The sequence below is a fragment of the Sphaerodactylus townsendi genome, linkage group LG01 (genome assembly GCF_021028975.2).
Source record: "Sphaerodactylus townsendi isolate TG3544 linkage group LG01, MPM_Stown_v2.3, whole genome shotgun sequence".
In the NCBI taxonomy this organism is placed as follows: Eukaryota; Metazoa; Chordata; class Lepidosauria; order Squamata; family Sphaerodactylidae; genus Sphaerodactylus; species Sphaerodactylus townsendi.
In genome coordinates, this window is record NC_059425.1 from 194,311,306 (window position 1) to 194,321,727 (window position 10,422).

At 49.1% G+C, this 10,422-nt stretch overlaps 1 protein-coding gene across 1 annotated transcript; it reads right to left on the reverse strand.

Annotated features, from left to right (window-relative positions):
- Positions 1-332: 332 nt before the first annotated feature.
- Positions 333-8,070, reverse strand: LOC125438368 (zinc finger protein 431-like). Its single transcript, XM_048506795.1, has 4 exons — positions 8,042-8,070; positions 7,665-7,885; positions 5,182-5,808; positions 333-2,161 (listed from the first exon to the last, which is right to left on the reverse strand). The coding sequence occupies exons 1-4, from the start codon at positions 8,068-8,070 to the stop codon at positions 522-524; spliced, it is 2,517 nt and encodes an 838-aa protein (XP_048362752.1). The 3' UTR covers positions 333-521.
- Positions 8,071-10,422: the final 2,352 nt, after the last annotated feature.

Consider the following 10,422-nt stretch of genomic DNA (forward strand, 5'->3'; position numbering starts at 1 on the left):
CAGCTGCAAAATAGGCGAGAGAAGGAAGAAGTGCACAAGCAAAGTACACCATGCTAAAAGCAGTGGGAGAATAAGCAAGGACAGAGGCAGAAGAAGGATGCGAGAAACTGGGGGGGGGAGGAAAAGTGGAGCAGGAAGGATGGAGGCGGAAGGTGGGCAGCAAACAACAGGGGCAATAATATATAGTGATGGCGGGTTTTATTGGCACTCAGAGGGACTGAGCACTTTCATCAGCCCCTGCCAGCATGGCCAATTGACCATGCTGGCAGGGGCTGATGGGAATTGTAGTCTATAACATCTGGAGTGCCAAAGGTTCGCCACCACGGATATAGAGGAAGGAGCGGGGACTGGCCGGAGGAGTAAATTTCTCAGCCCTCTCTTGTGTCTTACAAGATCCTGGCTGTCGATTCAGGCAAACTTCTGGCCAAAGCAGAACGCTGAATGCTTTTGGGAAGTCTGTATCCGTAAAAGACAAGTTCAGGGTGAATCACAGGCTTCCTCGATGGCAGTGACTCGCCTTTTTATGATTTCACGTTTTTGGGTCCCTCATGCTTTCTCTTGTGAGCCTTAAAGATGCGCAACGCAGAGAAGGTGCGCCTGCACTTATTGCATTTGTACTTATCTTCAGAAGGCTCTGTCCCCTTGTGAGTCTGGGCATGCTTGCGCAGAACATGCTTGTCAAGGGTAGCAAAATTGCACTGGTCACACTGCAGCTTCGCATGGGTGGACAGGTGTTTCTTTAAGTGCCCCGGCGTACGGAAGGCGTGGCCGCAGTGAAGACACTCGTACGGTTTCTCCCCTGTGTGTGTCCGGAGGTGAATCGTCAAGTGTTCCTTTTTGAGAGTGGAGTAGCTGCACTCTTGGCACGCGTGAACTTTGGCAGGCAAGGGAGGTTTCTTCTGAAGATTCTCGCCCCCGTGTGAAGCGATGTGTTGCTTCAAGGACAACCAGTTGCCGGCGGAATAGTCACAGCGGCTGCAGTTAAACTCCCGCTTCTGATGCACCAACGTGTGACGCTTCAGGTGACTCGAGGTTCGAAACTTCTTCTGGCACACGTCGCAAGCAAACGGCTTCTCGCCCGTGTGAATTCTCACGTGAATTTTCAGGCGGTCTGACGTACAGGTAGAATAATCGCAGTGCTCGCAGCTGTACAAACGTATTTGGCTCGCACACAACAGAGCGCTTCTCTTTGTTTCCTCCCCACTTGTTTGCTCCTCGGGGTCCTCGCATCTTGAAGTGGAGGGTTGGACTTCTTTGCCTGCTGGCCTCTTGTCCTTGCAGGTCTTCTGGTGTGACTTAAGTTCCCCCGAAGTGCCGCCTATGAAACGGCACCAGCTGCATTTGCGGGGGTTCTGAATGTGCAGAAAGCTGTGCCGCTTTAAGTGGCTGGAATTTCGGAACGACTTGTCGCAGTCGTGACACTTGAACGGTTTTTCCCCTGTGTGAGTAGCAAAATGCAGGCGTAGGTTGTCGAACGAGGAACTGACATACGCACACTGCAGGCATTTGAACAGCTTAAGAGCTGGTCTACCAGCAGACTTGGCTTCAGGGGACCCTGCATCCCTCCCAGATGGTTGGTCATTACCATTCTCACTCGGTTGAACTTGCAAGTGAACGGCCTTGTGGTATACCAAGTGCTCTTCTTTGCGAAGTACCAAGCCACACTGGTCACAACTATGCGTCTGTGGAAAACAGCCCGATTTTTTCCACACCACGGCGTTCGGGCCGACGGTTTCCCCCTTTTGCAAGCCGTCTGCCTGTTCCCGTGCTGTTTTTCCGGTCTTGCGTTTTTTGACATTAACTGAAGGTGGATGACCACCATTTCTTTTTAACCGTTGGCCACTTTCTGCATTTTCGCTGGAGTCTTTCGTGGTTTTGTGCGTATCGTGCTTTTCTGAACCGTCAATCACTTCGGGTGGAGCAAAGCTTCCAGAACCGTCTGTCTTGGGATTAGAGCAGTCACGCTTTATCAAACTTTCAGCATCTTCCGGGAATTTTCCTGTAAGGCAATCGCCATTAACAAGAGATGAGGCGCCTTGTTCATTTTTGTCAGCAACGCGTGGATACTCTTTTGAGTTGTTACTCTGGTGCGCTTCCTCACTGAGTACACTGTTCTTTCTAAGTCCCTGGCTGGTTTCATTACACTCCAAAGAGCCACTACCTTGAGAGGGAGGAAGAGAATATGTTTATGTCGTCCACATAATAACCTCTTAAGACACTTTTATTTTAAAAAAAGGCGATACAAGGGCCAGGGCTTTTACGGCTCTGGTCCCTACCTGGTGGAACAGGCTTCCAGGTGAGATCAGGGTCCTGCGGGACTTACAGAGTTTCCGCAAGGCCTGCAAAACGGACCTGTTCCGCCAGGCATTTGGCCAGCCGGGATGATTTCAACTTCGCCATAAAGAACATCTGGCCAAAGGGGGGAGGGAGGGGTTGAAGCCATCTGCAAGTTTTAGTATTTTATGTATTATTATCTGTTTTAAATTTTTTTTTATGACTGATGGACACCGCCCTGAGCCTTTGGGGGTGGGCGGTATATAAATATGATAAATAAAAAAATAAAAATGAAGCACTATATGCATAGAAAGTCATCTCCTTCAGAAAAATCCAAGCATTTCTAAATGTTGAATTATTTGTTGACATGATTTTTGAGTTCTCCGTTTTCACCAATTAGCTTTAGCAGGACTCCAACTTGACAACTGAGTGAGAGGGCAGATTTACAGCGCAATCCAGAAGAGAGTTACTCTGGTCTTAGCTTTTTGACTTCAACTGGCTTAGACTGAAGTACCTCTTTTCTGGATTGTGCTGTTAATCCCTGTTCATTTTTTTTTTTTGTAGGTTCTTCACAGGGACTAGGAAAAGCCTTATGATAGACAGGCACTCTCGCAATAATGATCTTATTGTATTTGGAATTCTTGACACACACCGGGTTTTATGCCTAATAAAGGTTTTGGATTTGGATTGGCACTCATTTTTCCAGATACCTGACATGGGATTTTTGTCTCTGAAAAATGTGAAATATGGCAAGTTAATCCTAACAGAGGACAACTTGCCATATTTCACAGAACCATATTCCAGGACCTGTTTTGGATAAAGACTCTGTTGTGCTAAAAATAAAGGTTAAACCAGTTGCTACGGTGGCAGAAAAACAAGTGAAACAAATTATGTCTGAAATGCACAATGGGAACAAGATTTTGGAGAACTCTGGAGACGGAGCTGGAACTTTTTTGGATTATGCCTGCAAATTATACTGCCATTCCAGTACAATACATTTCTTACACACACGTTTTTTTCAGGGAACTCAGTTATATTGGAGGACATACTCAGCCAAGAATATCTCTCCTCCTAGCCAGCCAGGTCTACGTAGTACATTCAGGTAGCGGGCAACTCAATGATGGGGGTGGGGGGCACATATCAGCTTTTGGGACTGGTGTGGGACTGTGCTGATGCATTTGCCCACCCCAGCATGGTGTAGTGGCTAAGAGAAGGCACTCTAATCTGGAGAACCGGGTTTGATTCCCCGCTCTGCCGCTTGAGCTATGGAAGCTTATCTGGTGAACTAGATTAGCTCGTGCACTCCAACACATGGCAGCTGGGTGATTTTGGGCTAGTCACAGTTCTTCAGAGCTCTCTCAGTGTAAGGTTGTCTTGGTTTGCTAGCAGCCTGAATTCAACCTTGGGTCTGCATTCCTCCGTCTGGGCGTTGTGCCCAGGCCAGTGTTTATCTCTTTCTTAACCTTGCTGCGTGCTTGCCATCTCAGGCTTCTGTTCTGTGTGAATCTCTGTCTTGGTGGGAATAGTGGGATGGGAAAGCAGGGTTGTTTTGGGCTGGGGTTTCTACGGGAAAACATTCGCCCGTAAAAGCGGCAGCTGGGGAGAGTCTGATCAGATTCCGCATTGTCTGTAGAAGATCATGATTGCCAGTCAATAAAGAGCTTTTAAAGTTACTGTTGGCCTGGACTTTTCTGGTTCCTTACACTCAGCCCCACCCACATCACAGGGTGTTTGCTGTGAGGGGGAAGGGAAAGGAGTTTGTCAGCCCCTTTGAGTCTCCTTACAAGAGAGAAGGGGGGGGGGGATATAAATCCATCTCTTCTTTCTTTCTTTCTTTCTTTCTTTCTTTCTTTCTTTCTTTCTTTCTTTCTTTCTTTCTTTCTTTCTTTCTTTCTTTCTTTATTAGTTAATTAATTATATTTGTATACCGCCCTCCCCAAAGGCTCAGGGCGGTGTCCATCAATAGTAAAAACAGCTTATAATATTGTATATAATTTATATAAATACATAAAATAACAAGACTCCCGATGGCTTCAGCCCCTCCCTCCCCCTTTATATACCCACGGGAGGCCAGCTGTTCTTATGGCGGCGTTGACATCATCCCGGCTGGCCAAACGCCTGGCAGAACAGGTCCGTTTTACAGGCCCTGCGGAAACTTTGTAAGTCCCGCAGGGCCCTGATCTCACTTGGAAGCCTGTTCCACCAGTGTAAGTAGCATTTACTCAGTGTAAGTGGCATTTACTCGGGGGGGGGGGGGATGGGGAAGGCAAACGGGGGGGGGGGGGCGGGTGGCTCTGACCCCAGAGCTGTTCTGGCCTAAACCTAGGCGCAGGCTAAGGGCATTCCCAGGGGCGGAGGTGTCCTTGATTGGCTTCTACTGGCTTTCAGCATGGGAAATGTCCCTTGGTGGCCTCCCATCCTGCTTAACTTCTCAGATCTGCCAAGGTTGACCTAGCCTGGTATAAAGGTAAAAGCAGTCCCCTGTACAAGCACCGGGTCATAGTGGTGGCGATCCTTTGGCACTCCAGATGTTATGGACTACAATTCCCATCAGCTCCTGCCAGCATGGCAGGGGCTGATGGGAATTGTAGTCCATAACATCTGGAGTGCCAAAGGTTCGCCACCACGGGATAGAAGATTTCAATCCCACCTGATGTGAATTCTCACTACATGTTTGCTGGCTGCTTAAATTCTGCAGAGTTGTATTTACATCCCTCCGTTCTCTCCTGAAGGGGACTCAAAGGGGCTGACAATCTCCTTGCCCTTCCCTCCCCCCCCCACAACAAACACCCTGTGAGGTAAGTAGGGCTGAGAGAGCTCCGAAGAACTGTGACTAGCCCAAGGTCACCCAGAGGCACTTATCAGCAAAATAATGAACTTTATTTGCATCTTAAAAAAAGATTTTACCTTCCTCATTAACACCCCTGGCCGGATCCACAGCAGGAAGCTCCGGCAGCCTCTCCCGAACAACTGCGTCTGCAACGGGATCCGTCCCCTGCGAAACTGTCGTTGCCACCTTTACGACGTCATTTGTCTTCTCTCCTTCACTCTGTGTATTCAGAAAAGCCAGCATCTGTCGGTCACAGATGCGATCGCCGCCAAGAGCACTGGCACTCTCATGTTCTTTTTCTGTTCTCTTCTGGATCTTGGGGTCTAAGAAAGCCACGGCTGATCTGATCGGGCTCTGTCCTGATCGGCTGTCCTGATAGGGCTCTGAGTGATCCAGCACATTCTGAAACGAAACCACACTTAAGTCTTCACGTGCATCAGGTACCTCTTCATCGCGTCCCTGGCTTTTTGTCACTTTGTCCGGCGCAGCTTGTTTCACTCTGTGCTCTGCTCTGAGGGCGCCTTCGGTCAAATGCTGCTTGCAGACACCTCCTGCTCCTGGGTCCTCTTTTACAATCTCAGCTTTTCCAGAAGGAAGGCAGAATGAATCTTCCCCTGAAACAGCTACATCTTCATTTGTCAAAAAATCGTCATCGCTCAACTCAAAGACAGTAATAGGCACCACGATCTCGTACCCTTCAGGCTCTGCAGAAGATGCAAAAGGCGGGATGTTTCCTCTAAGAAATGGAAAACATACAACGGAGCAGGCACGGCAGTTAAATCCCCAGGCCTCAAAAATACCGTCTTAGCCGGGAGCTGTCAATAATAATAATAATAAGAGTTTGGATTTATATCCCCCCTTTCTCTCCTGCAGGAGACTCAAAGGGGCTGACAATCTCCTTGCCCTTCCCCCCTCACAACAAACACCCTGCGAGGTAGGTGGAGCTGAGAGAGCTCCGAGAAGCTGTGACTAGCCCAAGGTCACCCAGCTGGCGTGTGTGGGAGTGTACAGGCTAATCTGAATTCCCCAGATAAGCCTCCACAGCTCAGGCGGCAGAGCAGGGAATCAAACCCGGTTCCTCCAGATTAGATACACGAGCTCTTAACCTCCTACACCACTGCTGCTCCAATAGTGGCCCAGACCGTCCCAAGAAAGGGGGGGAGGGCTAGAGCGGCATGAGCGTCCAAGCTTCTGGCTGGGCCCAAGGTGGTTATGGTCAAATTTTAAAGATGGCCACACCAAGTCCAGGTTGGGAAATTCCTGGAGATTTGGGACTGGAGCCTGGGAAGGACTGGGTTTGGGGAAGAACCTGAGTGGGTTATGAGGGTGTGTGTGAAGTGGAGACCTGCCAGGGTTTTCAAAGCAATGGACCGACAGAAGTGGTTTGCCGTTGCTTTCCTCTGCATAGCAACCTTGGAGCAGCAGTGGCGTAGGAGGTTAAGAGCTCGTGTATCTAATCTGGAGGAACCGGGTTTGATTCCCTGCTCCGCCGCCTGAGCTGTGGAGGCTTATCTGGGTAATTCGGATTAGCCTGGGCACTCCCACACACGCCAGCTGGGTGACCTTGGGCTAGTCACAGCTTCTCGGAGCTCTCTCAGCCCCACCCACCTCACAGGGTGTTTGTTGTGAGGGGGGAAGGGCAAGGAGATTGCAATCCCCTTTGAGTCTCCTACAGGAGAGAAAGGGGGGATATAAATCCAAACTCTTCTTCTTCTTCTTGGTCTTCCTTGGCAGTCTCCCATCCAAGGACTAACTGGGGCTGACCCTGCTTAGCTTCCAAGATGCAGTGAGACTGGGCAGCCCCAGGTTAGTCCTTGGATGATGATGATTTATTAAACTTTTATACCACCCATCCCCGAAGGGCTCTGAGCTGTGTACAACATAAACAACATAACTTGACAAGTAGAGTACTCTCACAATTTTAAACCTATTAAATAAAGAACTGGCAACTGATGGAAGATTCAAGCCAACACTCCAAAGTTCGGTCTTTGGAGCGAACATAGTGCTCTGTAATACGAATGGCATACGGTTCCATCAGTAATCTGATCTAAATGCTAGTCTGAAGCAACACTGTTTAAATAGCCAACAATCTGAAAGCAATTAATTTGGATGGTGATAACGTTACACTGAGAAAAAATTTCTTGTATTTGGTTCTGCTGCCCACAGACATGGGGAAAATTTCTTGTATTTGGATGGAGTCCAGTTGCAATTCTGTGAGACCTCCAGGAACCCCATAGAGCAGGGGTCTGCAGCCTGAGGCTCTCCAGATGTTCATGGACTACAATTCCCATCAATTGGCCATCCTGGCAGGGGCTGATGGGATTTGTAGTCCATGAACATCTGGAGAGCCGCAGGCTGCAGACCCCTGCCATAGAGGGACCCGCAACCTAGGTCCCCCTCTGCTCACCCATCTTCCTCCATCCCTCCTTGATACCACTGGTTGAAAGGAGAGCTGCCAGAAGAGGGGAGGACCAATTTGAATGAAGATCTCCCCCTCCCCCCCCCCCGCCCGCCCGCTTCATGGCCCCGTCGGCGCCCCCCGTCCCCAACCCGCGCCCACCTGCGGGGCTCAGCTGCGCCCACTCCTCCTCCATGGCCGCCGGCGAGCTGCGGCGGGCCACGCCCCCTCGCCTCCGACCCCGGCCCGCATCGCTTGGGGCTAACTGCGCCTGCGCGATCTCGCTCAAACAGGCCGGCGAGTCGGGCAGCCAAGCCGGAAGGCCGGTAAGTAATAGAGGGGGAAGGCTAGAGCGGCATGAGTGTCCGGGCTTCCGGTTGGGCCTAAGGCGGGCGTGTCAAACTTTCAGGAAAACTTTTTAAGGATTTAAGGAAAAGGAAGGGGGGGGGGGGAGTTTTGCTGTGAAGTTCAGTGCCGTAATAACACGGCATTCAGTGAGGTCTCTGCAACCTACGGCCCTCCGGACGCTCATGAACTACGATTCCCAACAGCTCTCCCCATTGCCCATACTGGCAAGGACTTATGGGAATTGTAGTCCGTTAACATCTAGAGGGCCAGAGTTGGACATCAGTGGCCGGAGGGGCTGTTTTTGTTCCTCTATTTTGCAGAGGATTTAAAGCTCGCTCGCTTGAGAGAGACTGATATTCTTAGTAAAACTGCGACTTAGCCTTTTTCTGTTTGATCCTCTTAGGAAAGCAACTATGGAGATGGGTTTCAGAGGGCAGTCCCATTGGTTTGCAGTGAAACAGATTTAAGTGTCCACGAAGACCTACAAGATATTCTGGGGACAAGCTTCAAATAAGACACGAGTAGACTGGGACAAAAGGGTTTAGAGATCTCCATTTTTGCTGGTGTCTGGTAGAGAGTTTTGACTTGCTATAGCTTTACACCAGGGCCCCCCCCCCGGGGTGTCCAACTCTAGCCCTCCAGATGTTCACAGACTGGTCTGGTGGGAATTGTAGTCCATGAACATCTGGAGGACTAGACGGACACCGCTGTTTTACACCCTGATACCCTTATTGGTCTCAAAGGAGCTGTTGGCTTCAAATCTGTCCTAGCAAAACTGGGACAAAACTAGTGGCAGAACTCAACACCATAGATCCGTGGTGGTGAACCTTTGGCACTCCAGATGTTATGGACTACAATTCCCATCAGCCCCTGCCAGCATGGCCAAAGGTTCGCCACCACTGCCATAGATGAATGAGCACCTCACTGCTTCTTTCTGATTAGGTCTGAATTTTGTGCTCTGTGCTTTTTGCATTTCATGGTCTCTGGTCCTGGCTGCTCTTGATTTTCTTCCTGTGCCTCCTGCATCAAACTCCTACCCCCTGCCTCTCAAGTGGTGGGCTCTCTGCTCCGTGAAAGTTCATGCTGGAATAAAACCTTGTTAGTCTTTTAAGGTGCTGCCAGATTTCCGCACAGAGTTGCTACCTCCATATGGGGCCTGGAGAGGTCCTAGAATTAGGCCATATTTTCATACCACAACAATCATTCCCCCTAGTAAAAATGGCTGCTTTGCATGGCGGAATCTGTGGAGTGCCAGTCTGGTGCAGTGGTTAAGAGCTGGTGGACTGGGTTTGATTCCCCACTTCTCCCCACGAGTGGCAGACTCTTCTCTGGTGGACCGGATGTGTTTCCCCACTACTACATTCCTGTTGGGTGACATTTGGCAAGTCACAGTTCTTTGGAACTCTCTCAGCCCCACTTACTTCACAAGTTGTGTTTTGTGGGGAGAGGAAGGCAAATGAGTTTGTAAGCTGCTTTGAGACTCCTCAGGTAAGTAATAGATAAGTAATAGAGGGGGAAGGCTAGAGCGGCATGAGAGTCCGGGCTTCCGGTTGGACCTAAGGCGGGTGTGTCAAACTTTAAGGAAAACTTTTTAAGGATTTAAGGAAAAGGAAGGGGGGGGAGTTTTGCTGTGATGTTCAGTGCAGTAATAACACGGCATTAAGTGAGGTCTCTCCAACCTCCAACTTTTTCTTCTCCTCTTTGCTACTGGACAACAAACAATCTACCTCCCCAGTGGCAGCTGTAGATAAATGGAATGGCAGCTGCTGCATGCCTGGTGAGGTTCATCAAGCTAAGGCCTTTCCATCATCAGACAGAACCTGTGGACTGCCTCTGAGAACCAGGTGTAATCAAGATGTTGCATTAAGAAGCTGTGCTTTTATTTCTGCTATTCAGTATTTTGCAGACTCTGAAACCTATTGGTCTTCTTCTTCTTGCCTATGCTTAAAGACTAAACATTTCAACACTGGGTCTATTCTTATGGAGTCTGGGCATTATTCTCCCCCAAGAGATAAAAGCTACAGCAACAATAGCTACTCTTGAGATAAAAAGAGGAGGCTGGTTCTTGGGGAGACATGGGAATCTATAGACAAAAACACATCTTTGGTTTAATAGGGTGCCCTATGTTTCTCGAGACAGACCCATGTGGGTCTATCAGACAGTCCTTGCAATAAGGGGTGCTGGGTTGTGCTTGATGCAAGCACAGTGGGATCCAGATTCTTGCTTTCTTCCCTCCTATGGTAGTGGCAAGTGCCATCAAACTGCAGCCAATTTATGGGAATCTTGTGGTGTTTTCAAAACAAGCGACACACAGAGGTGGTTTGCCTTCCTGCCTCTGCAGTGAATCCGGACTTCTTCAGCGGTTCTAACCAGGGCCAAATCCACTTAACTGCCAAGATCTGAAGAAATCAGATTGTCCCGGTCAGATCATATCTCCTACAACTCAAATAATTCTTGCTTTCACCTCCTACTTACTAATGTTTAAATGTCATTGGATTTAGCCATCAATTTGCTCAGGCCTGGTAGTCTTATTTTGGAAATCCAAAGGGCATTTTCAAATTATTCTTGTTAT